The sequence below is a fragment of the Bos indicus genome, chromosome 3, assembly GCF_029378745.1.
Source record: "Bos indicus isolate NIAB-ARS_2022 breed Sahiwal x Tharparkar chromosome 3, NIAB-ARS_B.indTharparkar_mat_pri_1.0, whole genome shotgun sequence".
Lineage (NCBI taxonomy): Eukaryota > Metazoa > Chordata > Mammalia > Artiodactyla > Bovidae > Bos > Bos indicus.
The window spans coordinates 99,244,609-99,261,577 of NC_091762.1; the positions used below are offsets into that span (position 1 = coordinate 99,244,609).

General features: G+C 44.6%; 1 protein-coding gene across 2 annotated transcripts in view; it reads left to right on the forward strand.

Annotated features, from left to right (window-relative positions):
• Positions 1-4,611, forward strand: part of STIL (STIL centriolar assembly protein) — a 54,017-nt gene extending 49,406 nt beyond the window's left edge. For both annotated transcript variants that reach the window (XM_070786584.1, XM_070786585.1), the window contains exon 17: positions 3,126-4,611. In XM_070786584.1, coding sequence (XP_070642685.1) covers positions 3,126-3,915 — 790 coding nt within the window. In that variant the 3' untranslated portion in view covers positions 3,916-4,611. The remainder of the gene's footprint in view (positions 1-3,125) is intronic.
• Positions 4,612-16,969: the final 12,358 nt, after the last annotated feature.

The following is a 16,969-nucleotide window of genomic DNA, read 5'->3' on the forward strand; positions in this document are numbered from 1 at the left end:
ATATTATTGATTTGTTTTCAAAGTCAAGGTGTTTCCTCCAGCCCCCAAATTGAAACTAGCTGGCTGTGTTAGTGAAGCTTGAAGAAACTTGTAAACTGATATCAATTGTTTTCATGGATTTATATAGATCTTTTAACCATTCTATAAAAGAAGATCTGTTATTACTCAGCCATAAAAAAGCAATGAAGAAACTTCCCTGGCGGTCCAATGGTTAAGAATGTGCCTTGCAATGCAGGGGGCACAGGTTCGATCCCTGATTGCGGAACTAAGATCCCACATTCCACGTGGGGCAACTAAGCTCTTATGCCGCAACTACTGAGCTCTCATGCTGCAAATAAAGTCTGTGCGTCACCCCAAAAGGTCCTGCGTGACACAGTGAAGACCCCACAGGCTGCAACTAAAACCTGACAGCCAAATAAATGTTTTTTTAAAAAAAGAGTGAAATACCGCCATTTGTAGCAGCATGGATGGACCAAGGGATTATCATATTAAGGAAGGTCAGACAGAGGAAGACGGGCATCATATGGTATCATTTATATGTGGGATCTAAAAAAATAGGAGAAAGGAACTTATTTGTGTAACAGACTCACAGACATAGGAAATAAACTTATGATTACCAAAGGGGATGGGGGAAGGAGATTGGAATTTAGGAGTTTGGCATTGATGTATACACATTACTATATATAAAGCAGATAAACAACAAGGATCTACTGTACAGCACAGGGAACTATATTCAGTATCTTGTGATAACCTATAATAGAAAAGAATCTGAAAAAGAATATAAATATGTAAAAACTGAATCACTTTGCTGTACACCTGAAACTAGCACAACATTGTAAATTAACTATACTTGAGTTTGAAAATGATTTTTTAAAAAAGATTTCATTCAAATTAGATCTACTATTTCTCAGTATTTAACTTTTTTTTTTTTTTGGCCGTGCCATGCAGCATGCGAGACTAGTTCCCCAACCACGGATCAAACCATTCCCCCCACAGTGAAAGTGTGGAGGCCCAACTGCTGGACCACCAGAGAAATCTCTCAATAATTAACATTTTGAATTAGAAATTTGTTTTAATTTGATGTGTTTATTTTTGGCGGCACTGGGCCTTCCCTGCTGCTCAGGCTTTCCTTCAGCTGTGTCAGGCGGGGGCTGCTCTCTAGTGTGGTGTGCGGGCTTATTGCAGTGGCTTCCTTTGTTGTGGAGCACAGACTGTAGGCGCACAGGCTTCAGCAGCTGTGACACGTGGGCTCAGTACCGCGGCTCCCAGGCTCAGTAGTTACGGCACAGAGACTTAGTTACTCCACGGCATGTGGGGTCTTCCTGGACCAGGGACTGAATCTGTGTCTCCTGCAGACTTGGCAGGCAGGTTCTTTACCACTGAGCCAGCAGGGAAGCCTGAATTAGAACTTTTTATTTGCCTTTTCATGTATTTACATTAATGATATCTATAGATATTATACTTAGATATTTTTAATATGTACAAATCTGATTTAATATTGCAAATAGCTTATAATTTAAAGGAAATGGGCAAAGAAAGTAGAAAAAAGACTTTATATTCATATTAATGCTATGAATGTATCATAAAAGAACATGTCTAGATAGATTGGTAGTACCTCTTCCATCTTAGTAAGACAGTCTCCAGACTTCCCTAGCTGTCCAGTGGTTAATACTCCATGCTTCCAAGGTGGGAAATGCAGGTTCAATCCCTGGGTCAGGAAGATTCCCCTGGAGAAGGAAATGGCAATCCGCTCCATTGTGCTTGCCTGGGAAATCCCATGCATGGACAGAGGAGCCTGGTGGGGCACAGTCCTTGGGGTCACAGAGTCAGACGTGACTGAGGAACGAAACAACAACAAAAGGAGAGATGCAGGCAGTCTCTGACTTATGTAAAACAGCCGAACTGCTTCGTTGGGTGCTATGGAAAGTCATAGTGTATTCACTGACTAGGGTATGATAATAATATAGTATATAATAACATATAATAGTGCACAGAAGACTCAAGGGAATAGAAAAACTCTGATAGCAAAATACAAGTTGCTGAATACAGTACAGTGAACCAGTGGTCATAGAGGCCAAGAGAATAAGGCAGACCTGGTCTCAGCTTGCCAGTTACTAACTGTTCAACTTAGGGAAATTTGTTAAAGTCTCTATTGCTTAGTTTTCTCAACTGTAAAATAAAGATGATAATAATAATACCTATTTACTCATTCAGTAAATATTTATTGAATGCCTGCCTTGTGCCAGGCACCACAGATGCTGCAATGGCAGGAGAAACAGAAATCCCTTGTCCTCATGGGGTTTCATGAGGGAGCTAGACAATAAACAAAAAATGTGAGTTAAATATATAGATAGCCATAAGGGCCCAGGAGAAAACAGAGAAGTTGAGGAAGGGGAATGTGAATTGTTGTAATGGTGAATAAGGTTGAAATACATGATTAACCTCCCAGAGGACTAAATGAGGCACTAAATGTTTAGCAGAGTGCCTGGCACATAAGGCACCAATAAAAAACTAGCAGCTATTATAGTATAAATGATATGAAGGAAAAGGCAAGTCAGTTAATTACTGTTAATAAAATAACACCAACCAAAGAGAGTGAGGATTATATCTAACGAAAGAAAATTAGCGTGTACACACATACACGCATGCACGCACGCGTGCATACACCTTCATATCCAGAGACTGGTTAATATTTTTCATTCATTACAAATGGAATCTCTTCTATGAAAATGTAATATTCTGAGCTACATCAAATCTTGTAATGTTACATTGTCAATTGTGTTTTCTGTTTGATTTTATTTTTGTTTTACTTTACCAATATTAAAAAGCTTTACATTGTAAGGTCTTATATATGGTCTTAAAACCGTAACATGTTAATTTAGGAAAATTAATTTGTGTTCCACTTTTAGTCTTTGAATCATAGATTACCTTCTAGATTATTGTATTTATCCCTTGAATGTATCTGTATCATCAAGACTTAGATGTCGAGCACTCAGATAAAAAAGCACCATCCAGCTTAAAGCTGAAGACCTTTTGTTACTTTCATAAAGTGAAACATATTTACAATAATACTGTTTAGTACTCGGAATAAGATAAATGATGGCCTGCCCTGTTCTGTCTTTCAGTGTGTTGGCATGCATCAGCCCTGAAGCAGTGATCTCTGGATTAAACTACATGTCATTTGCTAATGTTGGCATGAGTGGCTTAAGCCCCAGTGGTGTGGACTTGAGCATGGAAGCAAATGCTATAGCTCTGAAATATTTAAATGAAAATCAGCTGTCACAACTGTCTCTCACACGATCAAGCCAAAATAATGGTGATTCACCTTTTAGCCTTCTACATATTAATACAGACAGAAGCACAGTGGGGCTTAGTTTAATTTCACCAAACAACATGTCATTTGCAACCAAAAAATACATGAAGAGATACGGACTCATACAAAGCAGCGACAATAGTGAAGATGAAGAGGAGCCTCCAAACAATACAGATGGCAAGAGTGAACATTTAGTGAGTCAAAACCTCACATACATAGCTGAACAACTTGATTGTCAGAAAGAGCCTTCCAGGAATGCTGGTGAGATAACTGATTGCTCTAACTGTGACTCCATGGGCACCCACACAGGTACGCCAGTATTGAGAAACATCACAAATGAAGCTGTTCAGCCAAAAGCAACACAGCAGTTGAATGAAAACCCCACTTTCTTATTAAAGAACCTTAAACCAAGCCCTGCAATGAATCTCCGAATTGGAAAAGCAGAATTTACCCAGCATCCTGAGAAAGAAAATGTAAGGGACACTCCAATTTTTCCTGAAAGTTTGAAACCTTCTGAAACCTTAAAGCAAATGAATAGTATGAATTCAGTAGGCACCTTCTTAGATGTAAAGCGTCTTAGGCAGTTGCCAAAATTATTTTAAACTTTTAACTCCCCACCCTCCTGATAAGAGGATGGGACATCTGAAGATACTTACGGAAGTCAGAGCCTTTTGACAGTTTTGGAATTCCTAATCACTCTAGGGATCACTCTGTTGATAGCAGCTTATGGCAAAGAGCTGAACAAGTGGCCTGACTGAGATGGCTAACTGGTAGGAGGCCTAAGTGTTCTTTGTTCAGATAGAGTTGTTAAGCATCACTGGATCTTTAAAAAAAAATCCTGAGATCAGTTATTTCAAGAAATTTAGATAAGCAGATGCTATCCAGCTATGAATCGGAGTTGCCCTTTTATACTGTACATTTTGAAAAGTGTTTTCCTAGCATTTTGCATCTACCCAGTACCACCTAAAAGAACATAAAGTTATCATGACCCTGACTAAATTAGCTAAACAACCCTTATTGAATTTAAGGGGGGAAAAGTTTTGTTTTTTTTAAATAACTTGCAATCTTTTATACAAGGTGTATATATATATATTCTCTTCAGATGCACATTTGTTAAATACTGTGGAAGTAAACTTTTGCACTCTTGTGGGTTGATGTTAATGTAACATTTCAACATGTAGCACTAGCTGTCACAGAATAAGAAAATTATGAGTATGAGTGTGTTTTATAAACTTTGTGAGTTTTTCAAATGTTTTACTATTTTTTTAATGGAACTTAATAAAAATGTCTAGATTGACTGCTTTCCTTCGTCCTCCGTTATAGCATATCCTTGTCCACTTAAAAAAAAAACCAAAAACTTTGTAGACTCCCCTAAAATTCCAAACATGATACACAGAATTCAGGTGTATCCTTCATCTAGCAACGCCCAATAATGCTATCTTACACAACCATAGTAAATGATCAAAACCAAGAAATTGACATTTGGTGCAATATCAGTAACTAAACCACAGACCTTTCAGGTTTCACAAGTTGTTGCACTCATTTATTTACATTTTGGTGTATAACTATGAAATTTTATCACATAGATTTACATAACCACCACCACAATCAACATATAGAACCATCCCATCATCACAAAGAAATTCCTTAGTTCTACCCTTAAAATACAGCCTGCCTCCAACTCTAACTCCTGACAACCAATGATCTGTTCTCCATCACCGGAGCTGTGTCATTTGGAGAATGCTAATAAAAATGGAATCAGAGTATGTAATTTCTTGAAGGTGGTTTTCACTTAGCATAATGTCCTTGAGATCCATCCAACTTTTTGAGTACATCAATAGTTGCTTCCTTCCCCCACCTTCTTTCAAAATAAATTTTAAATTATTTCTGAATATAAATGAAAAATGTCCTCATTCACTTGAGTGAGAAAATTCTTCTGCTAAAGTTAAATTAAGACATCATAGCCTTGTATAAAAATTTGAGATGTTAACTGCAAAGAAACGGACTTTCGGTCTCTAAATACCCAGCTTGGGCCCTCTGAGATGATAATCTGATGAGCCAGTTTAGCTAGCCAGCAGAAGTGTGGTAGCATGACAGCTGTCTGCTGCTCTCAACAGGAGCCAGGGACCAGTTAGTGCACATTTTCCTGTTGCATTGCTCTTTGAGGTTAAAATTCAGATGTAGAAATGTCACGTGATTCTCAGTGTTTTGTCCCCATTGGTCATCATTTGGGACTTCGGTTATTTTAATAAATATTTTCAAAATCCACTTATAGGTTTCACTAGAGTAAAATTTTAAGTAATGGAATTGTGATCACCACTTCAAGTGCATTGTTTCATTTTAGCCATCAGTGTTTCACCTAAGAAGTGAGTGTAAGTACAATTTATATTGCATATTATTTTTTAAAATCTGAGAGAATGCTAATTTATGACAGCCTCATTAACTCTACCATTATCACTGGGAATCCTGTAATTGTCACATGAAACAAGAAACTATCCGAACAATGAAAACTGAAGCTGAGACTTTATTTTTAAAATAATTTATTTTTGGCTGAACCAGGTTTCACTGCTTTGTGTGGGCTTTCTCTAGTCGCAGTGAGCGGGGTCTACTCTTCATTGTGGTGCTCGAGCTTCTCGTTGAGGTGGTGCCTCTTGTTTTGCAGCACAGGCTGTTGGCTTCCAGGCCGGCTTCAGTAGTTGCAGCTCACGGGCTCTAGAGCTCAGGCTCCGTAGTTGTGGCACGTGGGTTTAGTTGCTCCACGGCATGTAGAATCTTTCTGGACCAGGGATCAAATCTGTGTCCCTGCATTGGCAAGTGGATTCCTAACCACTGCACCAGCAGGGAAGTCCTGAAGCTGAGACTTTTTAGGCAAAATCTAATTCTATCACTTCTGTTACCACATTTAATTTAGGATTTCTGATAAGACACTTTAGCAGTTTTGGAGATTGAATTTAGACTGAAGATTAATTCAAAATACTAACTAAATGGGCTTCCCAGGTAGCTCAGTGGTAAAGAATTGCTTACCAATGCAGGAGATGTGACTTCTATCCCTGGGTTGGGAAGATCCCCTGGAGAAGGAAATGGCAACCCACTCCAGTATTCTTGACTGGGAAATCCCATGGATAGAGGAGTCTGGTGGGCTACAGTCCATGGGCTGCAAAAAGAGTTGGACATGACTTAGCGCCTAAACAACAATAAAAACTAAAAACACATCTAGAGAAAAGGGACCATTACTGAAGCCTCTCTAGAAGTTCTCTAAGAAGATGTTTCACTTCGCAAGCTATTTGACAAATTAGTATCTATGATAGCTTTTTGGCATCTTTGGAAGAAGTATTAGTACTGGAAAAATTGGATTAAGGACGAGATGATTGCCTCTCAAGTGACATTTGTCTGAATTTCTTTGATTCAGTCCCACACAACACTGTGTATAGATATATGGGTGTTACGTCAAATGGAATAAGGAAACAATGGAGTTTCTATTACCTGGGAAAGGAACCTATTAGTCTAGGTCCTAGCCGACTGGCACCTCCACCCCTCTTCATCCAATGTCCCTTCACTCAATCTCTGAGCCCCCTCTACGCTTCATGCTCTCTTGTCCTCTACCTGCCCTGCCCGTGCTAAATAAGCTCCACAGAAGTGGATGTAGACATATGAGACATAAGCCTTGCCTTTGCCAGCTGTAAAGGCTTCAGAGAAAATAGATACACACTGGAAACAGTGGCACAACAGTATGAGACAGCGTATGATGAAATGCCATAACCAGTGACCCAGACTGAGGAGACACAGTGGAGCGATCGCGATAGCTTCCATCTTTTAAGACTTAACCACGTGCTCACAGGGCACTGTGCAGAGCACTTCACACCTTAGTGCATTTAAGCCTTCTGGCTGACCCCAGCTGGTAACCCTCAATACTTGAGGGACTGACCTTAGGGAAGTAAATTACACAAGTAAACTGTAATCAGATTCAAGCTCAAACTCCTATTAAGCCACTGAGAAATGCAACTTATCTGAGGCCTGAGGACTGCAGGAAGAGCTTCCTACGAGACCCAGATCTTGAATGAATGCTTTTGAATACTACAGCCAGTGCTATTTCAGATATGTGCTGACCTCCAAGCTACTGGCCTTATTTTCCCACCCCCCGCCCCCAAAAGTCCCCCTGCCCTTTGGCCAAGACCAGAAACCACTACTTTTATAGACAAAGTCCTGAAGTAGGCAACCCCAGCACTGTTAATGTTATAAGGAGTTCGATGATTTTACATCATGGTACTACTATCAGGGCCCCAGGAAGTTAGAGGAGCAAGACTTTTCTGTGCCCTTGTTTTCTAGACGTTACTCTTGTGAGCATAACCTAGTTTAACCGAGAGACCTTTATGCTCGCAAAATAAATTTAATGGTAATGTCTTAGGTTTGCAGACTGCTTCACACTCTTCAAAGTGCTTTCCCACACATTTCCTCATATAATCCTCACAACCAAAACCCAACGGGAGTATGTGTGGCTGACATCATTTACCTCTTTGTACACATGATGAGACAAAACACAAATGAGGTATAACTGGGCCAAGATCACACCTTGAGAGTTAACCTGGTCCTTCCATAGTATCCAGTCCAGCATCAGCCTTTCCATCTGTTCTTCCTCTCCTCACCTGCACTTCTTTTACCCTTCATCATTCAGCAGGTGTTTAATGTTGATTCTGCTGGGCTCTGAGCTGGATGCCAAGTCTAATGTGATGAACAAGACAGCTTGTCCTGTAAGATCTTGATCTAATGGGGAGACACATGCAACCATTAGCCATACAGAGACATAGAGTTTATAATAAAACTATATGATGTGTGAGGATTTATTAAGAGAAGCTGGGGGGATGGTTATCTTGAGAATGCTCCAGGTTTTTCCAGAATCTTGCAGGAGCAATATGGAAGAGTAGGGGAAGATGTGCTGTTTCTGAAAGAGGGAACAGCTTGTTGGAAAGCATGGAGATCTGAATAGGTATGGCATTGGAAGAGGGGGCTGAGGCAGGAAACCAAAGATAGGAAAGGAAAAAAATATACGTGTAAAAAGAACACTGAATTAGAAGTCAGCAACAATTGGGTTCCTCTTGTCCCTCTGCTCCAAATTCCATGACATGGGCAAGTCACCTCACATCACTAGGCTTTAGTTTCCGAGAATTATTGAGGTGAAGGGGTTAGCTGTGTTTCTCTAACATGCTGTGATTATAAGCGTTGATGCAGAAAAAGAAATAGAAGTCTAGAGGAGGGAAAGGAGGGAAAGACAGAGTGTTAGAACCAGGCCTTGAAGTATTTCAAAGGGTTTCTACAATCGTCGATGAGGAAAAGATTTCCTTACTATTAATAATACCTACTATTTAACAATTTAAAAAGAAAAAGAATCCTGTTTTCACCAACAAAATGTTGAGTAATAATATCTGTTTGAAGAGGTACTGATGTGTCTTCCTCCAGTTCTGAATTAACACATTCCTTGCCTTTAAGGAGCTCAAATTCCAGTGTGAAAACATCAAACCCAGGGAAAGGGGTTTAAGGGTTTGGAAGCCTGGGAGATGTTCCCTGTCTCCTCTCTGCTCCCCAAACCGGAACTGTTTGGATCACAAAAAACATCCTCACAGGAAATCCTGCTTTCCCACCTCCTGGTAAGAGGCTGAGCTCCAGGAAAAGGATGGATTTGGGGAAGAGCCCTGTGTCCTGCCTCTTCACGGGAGGTCTGGGACCAGGAGGACAGGAGGAACTAATTAAAAACACAATGGAAACGGCAATGTCAGGTTTTCAGAGCTGCTGGGGCCCTCAGAAATCACTTGGTCCTCACTGTACAAATGAGGACACAGGGGCTCCAAGAAAAGGGACTCGCTCGAGTTCACACAGCTTAGGAAGCACAGTGCTTGGGCTGGAACACGGGACTCCGGCCTGAGTTCACATCATATGCTGTGGTATTTGAGTCAGTAAATCAGGTGCCAGACAATCAAACCTAGCTTCCCCTCCCCCGCCCCATTACCCTTTATACCATAAAGGAAGGAAAAGGCTATGTGTGCACATGGGCACGTGCACAAACACACACACTCCAACTGCTCCCTTTGCCGCTACACCCTCCAGGAGCTTAAAGCCCTATGAACTCATAAAACGCAGCTTAGAGGCACCCCTGCCCCACAACTCCTCCCCACCCTGCAGGAAAGTGAGTTTTTTTCCCCCTTTTGACTTCCCATTCCCCTTTCTCTAGTCTTCCTTTTGTCCTCTTGCAAATGATGACAGCCAGCTTGAACGCTGGTTGTGAGTACCCAGGGCTGGGAGGTTCTTAAGGGCCAGGACCACGTATGCTAGCCTTATCCAGGTCTGCTGAATGTCCCCGCTCTGTCTGGGGCCTTGTGCTGGACTACTGGAAACAAAAGGAAAAAAAGAGAAAGTTCTGGCAGACCCCGCCATGGTAAACATGCCTCTGCGCGTGCCGCATCACACTCATCAAACATTTATCTTCGTCCTACTCAGAGTCTCATCAGGCCTCACCCAGCCCTGCAAGGTAACAGCGGCCAAGGCCGCAGCTTCACACACAAACACTCACAGAGGTTCTCGGGATCACAGAAAAGTGGGATCAAAGCAGAGGAAAAGACTGCCCCGAGTGACAAGATCCTGCTTCAGGGCTGTGGGAAGGGGGAAAGGATGACAGGATTATCCTTAGAGATCCTTCTGAAAATCAGAGACTGCTTGTTGCAGAGTCAGTACAGTTCGCCTGCTGCCTGGCCGATCCTTCAGGTCACAGACGAAAGCACAATTATATTTGTTTTCTCATCTAATCACCATAATGACTCAGAGACTGAAGAACAATAGTTAACATTTACTGACTACATCTGCTGTGTTCTAAGCCCTTTTACATTGTTAGCTTACTTCTTCCTCACAACAACAACAGTGTGAGGTAGATACTCCTAGTATCCCCCATTTTAGGGAGTGGGAAATAAGAACAGGGAGGTTAAGAAATTTCCCCCGAGGTCACACGGCCAATGTGAAGAACCAGGATTCGAAGCCTGACAATCGCTCTTCACGCAAGCATTATGTGGGACTAGACTTGGTGCTAAAGTGCTGTGGCTGAGGGCACACAGGTGAAGCCAGGGTTTAAACTTGGGCCTGTCTGGCTTCAGAGCACATGTTGCCTTCTCTCCTTTTTCTCCTCCTTCTCCCTAAGAGCAGAGGGTTGATTGAAGGAAGCCTGTGTTTCCTTTCCCTAAAGCTCTAGTTCCTACCTTGATATGGTGATACTAGCTGATGGATGCTGGCTGGGAGGGGATCAGGTCCATGGACCACAGCTGAGTCACTCCCGATAAGTGGCTTGCTCCAAACCCCCAGAATCACCCCAGGGGTTGGGTGTGCTGTGACTCTTCCCTCCCCTCCCCTTCCCCAGCATGGACAGTACCTTGGAGCCAGGGAGAGTCCAGCACCCCACCCCCATCAAGGCCAGCATTCCCTGGGCCACCCAGGAAGGGGCTGCGAGCCACAGCTTGCGTAATCACGGAACAATTTCTCTCTCCTACAAGGGCCGTATAGGACTCACTTGCACGTTTTCTGGCATTGGTTTCTAGAACCAGGAGGACTGGTCAGTTCTCCCTGCTCTAAGCTCATCGCCCCCTCCCTCAATTTCTTCCTCCAGCTCCATTTCTGTTGCTCTTGTTTCTTCAGCATACATTTGTGTGCCTCCTGCTCTGTCTCCATGATAAGCTGGGACGTGGACAAGCCAGACAAGGTCCCTGTCTTTGGGGGCCTCAGTAGGAAACACAGAAACCCAGACATGTGTGGTCAGAACCACAATGAAGGGATGTTTAAGGACCATAGGAGAAAGAGCTGAGGCAGGAACCCCTGGTCTGCTGGAAATCCCAGGCCAACCAGGGTCCCTGGCTCTCCCTGTCTCCCTCGGGGAAATTTACTTGGTGTTTTTACCCACCAAGTAAATTTACCCACGTCTCCTCTCCCCCTGCCACTCCGTGCAGCAGGGCCCCAGGGCCCAGTCCCGGGAAAAGAAGACAGCGGAGGCACAAATCCAGGAGAAGCAAAGCACCCAGCTGTATGCCACCAAAGGCCCTCGGTCATGGGTGTGATTTCATTCAATGCCTCTCCATTCTCTGAAGAGTGAGCCTTGGCTCCTTGAGGGTAGCCCAGGTGGGGTATGCCTCCTCTCCCATCCCTGGCAGCCAGCACAGGACCCAGGACTACTGCTCCACAAGTGTTCACTTAAGATGGACAAACGAGCAGAGGCTATGCCCACTGTGCAGATGAGAAAACTGAGTTCCAGACAAGGAAGGTACTTGCTCCGCCACCATAGCTTTTAATAACAGAATGAGAAAGAACCCAGGTTTCTTAACCTAGTACAGGGACTTGCTGTCCAAGAAAGGGGAGCATGTCTTTTTGTCACCCAGACACCGAAGACATTCAGTTTAGTTGCTCAGTCGTGTCTGACTCTTTGCGACCCCATGGACTGTAGCACACCAGGCTTCCCTGTCCATCACCAACTCCTGCAGCTTGCTCAAACTCCTGTCCATCTAATCGATGATACCATCCAACTATCTCATCGTCTGTCGTCCCCTTCTCCTCCTGCCTTCAAACTTTCCCAGCATCAGGGTCTTTTCCAATGAGTCAGTTCTTTACAACAGGTGGTCAAAGTATTAGTATACCTAAGACATTGCTTGGCACAAACTAGATGTGCAGTCTGATCCTTCCAGGCTGAATCAACACACACACACAGTCTGCTCCCAGCACACTTTGCACACCCCACCCTAGTAGTGCACCGATTAAACTGCACTGTAATTCTTTGCCTCTATCTTAAGATCTCTAGGCATGAATACAGAGCTGATGTGGACTAGAGACTCCTCATAAAAAATAATAGCTTCTATTTATTAAATGGTGGTAAGCTCTTTGCAAAGCTTTTTATATACATCTCATAATTTTTCCAACAATCCTGTGAATCATGTGTTATTTTTGCCTCCACTTTAGACATGAGGAAACTGAGTTACAGAAAAGTAATGTAACTTTCATAGTAACACCTACTGAGGAGCAGAGGAGTAAGTCTAGCTTAGGGTGGTCTAACAATCAGTCACATAATTAACCACACCATCAGGCTCTGTCCTGTGTGTGGGAGGCATTCTGAGCTGACATACAGGACCCAGCCCATGTGGACAGAGGGCTCCTGCCATGGTGTTTCCTGGTGACTCAGGAGCTGGTGACAGAGTCTAGTAGGACCATGTGTGTCTTTAAATGGTGGGTTTACAAACTTTCCCCTTCACTTTCTATCCTCCTTTCCATCACCCCATCACCCTGGCCCTGGAGAGCTCACAGACCTGCTTATAACTGTCAGGGCTGACTTGTTAGAAACATGACAAGGGACCCAGGATGCTCTGCTCGTATAGGTACCTGTGGGAAACTGGAGTTCTCATCGGGAGCTGGAGCAGAGACTGAAAAAGAGGAAGGAGGCAAAGATGAGAAGCACAGAGACAGAGAGTAAGGATCAGTTCAGTTAAGCTGCTCAGTTGTGTTCGACTCTTTGTGACCGCATGAACCACAGCACGCCAGGCCTCCCTGTCCATCACCAACTCCCGGAGTCCACCCAAACCCATGTCCATTGAGTTGGTGATGCCATCCAACCATCTCATCCTCTGTCGTCCCCTTCTCCTCCTGCCCTCAATCTTTCCCAGCATCACGGTCTTTTCAGATGAGTCAGCTCTTTGCGTCAGGTGGCCAAAATATGGGAGTTTCAGCTTCAACATCAGTCCTTCCAATGAACACCCGGGACTGATCTCCTTTAAGATGGACTGGTTGGATCTCCTTTCAGTCCAAGGGACTCTCAAGAGTCTTCTCCAACACCACAGTTCGAAAGCATCAATTCTTCGGTGCTCAGCTTTCTTTACAGTCCAACTCTCACATCCATACATGACCACTGGAAAAACCATAGTCTTGACTACATGGACCTTTATTGACAAAGTAATGTCTCTGCTTTTTAATATGCTGTCTAGGTTGGTCATAACTTTCCTTCCAATGAGTAAGCATCTTTTAATTTCATGGCTGCAGTCACCATCTGCAGTGATTTTGGAGCCCAGAAAAATAAAGTCAGCCACCGTTTCCACTGTTTCCCCGTCTATGTGCCATGAAGTGATAGGGGAGTAAGGATCGGGGCAGAAAAAAAAAAGAGCAGCCCCAGGGAGAGATACAGGGACAGAGAGAGAACAAGCTTGAGACAGAGGTGGCAGGGATGAGAGGCAGAGTGACAGAAATGATGAGATAAATGGAGAGAGGAATTCTGTGGTTTCCTCACCCCATTACATTCCCATTACAGATGGAGAAACTGAGGGTCAGAGGAAATGACCCTACTTCCTGGCAGATGTGTCTGCCACTTCCTAAACACCATCAATTTAGTTTCTCTTGTGTCCCCGGATATGTACCAGTGCCTCATATGCTGGCCCTGAGCGTCTTTCCATGACATTTTTGGCTATTTGTTTATCTTCTTTAGTGTCACAAAGGATTTAAACTAGGACATATCACAAGATTTTGAAGTAGTTCTCCCAATGTAGCAAATATTTCCTTATAGTCAGCAGGAATGGAAAGGATGTTGGGTCCAAGCTGACATGGGACCCAAGCTGAAATGCCTAGCTGAATCATCTTGGATAAGATGAGCCTGTTTTTCCCATCTCTAAAGTTGGGTCACGCTAGCGGCCCACCAGGGTTATTGTGGAGGATGAAGTAATAGAAGGGAAGCAGAAGCAAGGAGCTGTACAGGCACACACAGCAGGTGCTCAACACCTAAAGTCCTTCTCATCTGTCCAAGGGTCCCACCCATAAGTATTTATGTTACACGAAGGCTGGGGCCCTGTCTGGGTGACCAAGAACAACTGTTTGCTGGTCAGAGAGCTGGTGGCCACACACTTGTTCTGTCCTTTTCTGACAGTTCTGGGAGCAAAACCACTTAACAAAGCTCTGTGGGATTCTCTCCTCATGAGGACAGACACCACTCAGGCACTACTGGCTCTATAATTTTGGGGAGCACTTCTGGTCTTCTGGATGCTCCCATAAGAAGCATGGGTTCAGGGAAAGGGAAATGGCTTCAAAACATCAGGAAACACAGTGCTCTCTTGATACATTCAGTTCTTTCACATCGGCCTTTGAGATAGATGAAGCTTATAAACCAGAGCAAGGGTCCTCACATTTTGGTGCTCATCAGAAATCCCCTGGACATTCTGTTAGAACACGGATTTCTGGGCCTCACTCTCAGAGTTTCTGCTTTAGTAGGCATGAGGGTAGGCCTGAGAATTTGCTCTTCTAACAAGTTCCCAGGTTGTGGTGATGGTCCACTTTGAGAACTACTGAATGAATGAGTGAGGTCTTTTCCATTTGCATTCTGATGGCAGCACTGGGTTTGGAAGCACAGAGATGACTCTCCCCACATCTCAAGCTTGGAATTCTGGGCTCAGATGTGCTTACTGGGGGGCAGAGGCCAGGGTTCTTCCAAGGCAAGGAGTGGGGACCAAAATAGAGACAATAGTCATATGGAAGTGAAAGAGGAAAACAGTGACATCTCAAATTGGATTTTTCACTGTTAAAAGTAAACCCCTAAGAACAGTGTGAAGAACTGACTCATTGGAAAAGACCCTGATGCTGGGAAAGATTTAAGGCAGGAGAAGAGGACGACAGAGGATGAGATGGTTGGATGTCATCACCGACTCAATGGACATGAGTTTGGGTAAACTCCGGGAGTTGGTGATGGACAGGGAGGCCTGGAGTGCTGCAGTCCATGGGGTCACGACTGACCAACTGAACTGAACTGAATTGAAGAACAGTATGATGATGTATAGACAATTATCATCTCCATTCCACAGAAGAAGTGAAAAAGTGAAACTCAGAGAGTAGGTAATTTACCTGGAAACATACAGCTGACCAGTGAGGGAGCAGGGCAGGAACTCAAGACTGCCTTACTCTTGAACTTGCTCTGCTGCCCTTGGAAGCAGCAGAGCCTGAAGGCAGATGGTCCTAAGTGTGAAATCTGGCTCCACCACTTGGCAGATGGGTGTTTTCTGCAAGTTGCTCAAACCTCTCTGGGCCTCAGTTGGCTACCTACAATAATGGAGGTCCTGGTAGGCCCTACCTCACTGGGCTGTTTTAAGGATCAACTGAATTAATAGTTCTGAAGTGCTAAGGCCGGCACCTGACACACAGTACCCCATGTGCATGTGTTGAAAATAAACTGGCTGCTCACCACAGTGCACACACACACACCACATCCCTCCAAGGAACGAGCTCTGGGGAGAAAGCTCAGAGACTGCCTCTTGTACCCAGAGACAGGGGTAGGCAGAAACACTTCCAAAAAATTTAAAGCCTCAAGTTTGGGGAACCCGGCCTTTGGTGGGGGTGGGGGACAGGTCAGAGAGTGGCGACGACGACGCCCTGAGGCCCAAGGCCGGGCTCGCTGTTCACTCCAGGCCTTTTCTCAGGACCAGACTCCAGACGCAGAAGTCTGGGTCCTTACGTCCCCTCCACCTCGACATCCCCAGCCCAGGAGCTCCGGGTTTCCTGCCCGCCCGCGCGAGGCCCCTGCTCGGGGCGGGCGGAGGAGGGGTGGCATTTCCTGGCGGGGCCGCGGGTAGCGTCACTCGCTCCCGGACACTCGGACAGTGCGCTGACCGACAGGCACCAGATGCTATTTCGGGCGGCGCTCCGTTCAGCGCGCCGTTTCCGTTTTTCCATCGACCGTCGGAAACCGGGAAGGGGGGAGAGTGTAGACGTCACGAGCCCCCAGCCCCAGGCGAGGGGCTGGGGGCCGGGTGGCGATGGCTGCCAGACGGTCAGAATCTGGAGCTTCGCGAATAGAGGGGGATGGGGAAACGTCACCTCACCACGCGTCTCTCTCCCCGCGCAGCAGAGCTGACAAAAGCCGTACCTGTTCCTGTTCCTTGCTCACAGCCCTTGGGGTGCCAGACGGGGTCGTATAATGCCCGGTAAAATAATCCAACAGCCTGGCGGTTCCTCCAAGACACCTAAACTGGAGACATTTAAAACCAAATGCAGAATCCCTTCCCGTTCCCTTTGGCTTCCAAACCTCCATCACCAGGAATAACACACCCATCGAGGCAAATACAGCCAGAAACTCGGATCTCTCCTTGCCGCTCACCCTGCCAACCCAATTCTTACAGACCTGATTTGTGTTCTAAATACATGTCATTTACATCTGCCTCTTGCCATTTTCCGGGCAACACCCTAGTCCCCTCTCCAATCCCCCTTCCTTGGATCACTGCATTGTCTTCAGAACTGACCTCCCTACGTCCTTCCCACCCCTGCACACCCTTTCTCCACCTTGCAGCCAAACAGCTTTCCAGAAATGCAAATCTGATCCTGTATAGGACATTACGCTCCTGCACCCAACCAAATAAACAAAATGGTCCCCTCCTCAATTCTTTGAATTGTCCATAGCCTTGCTCCAGCCATTACTGGACTATTTTCTGTTTCTTTTATGAACCTCAAGTTCTTCTCCTCCAGCCCTTGGTTTACCTGGAAGGCTCTCAATGCTTAGTCCTCTAAGCTACCCCTCAGCCCACTCTCCCATCTTAGTCCAGGCATCAATTCTCAGAAAGCATTCCCTGGCTGGGCTCTCCCTTTTTGCAGTTGCTCAGGGATGTGAAATGATTT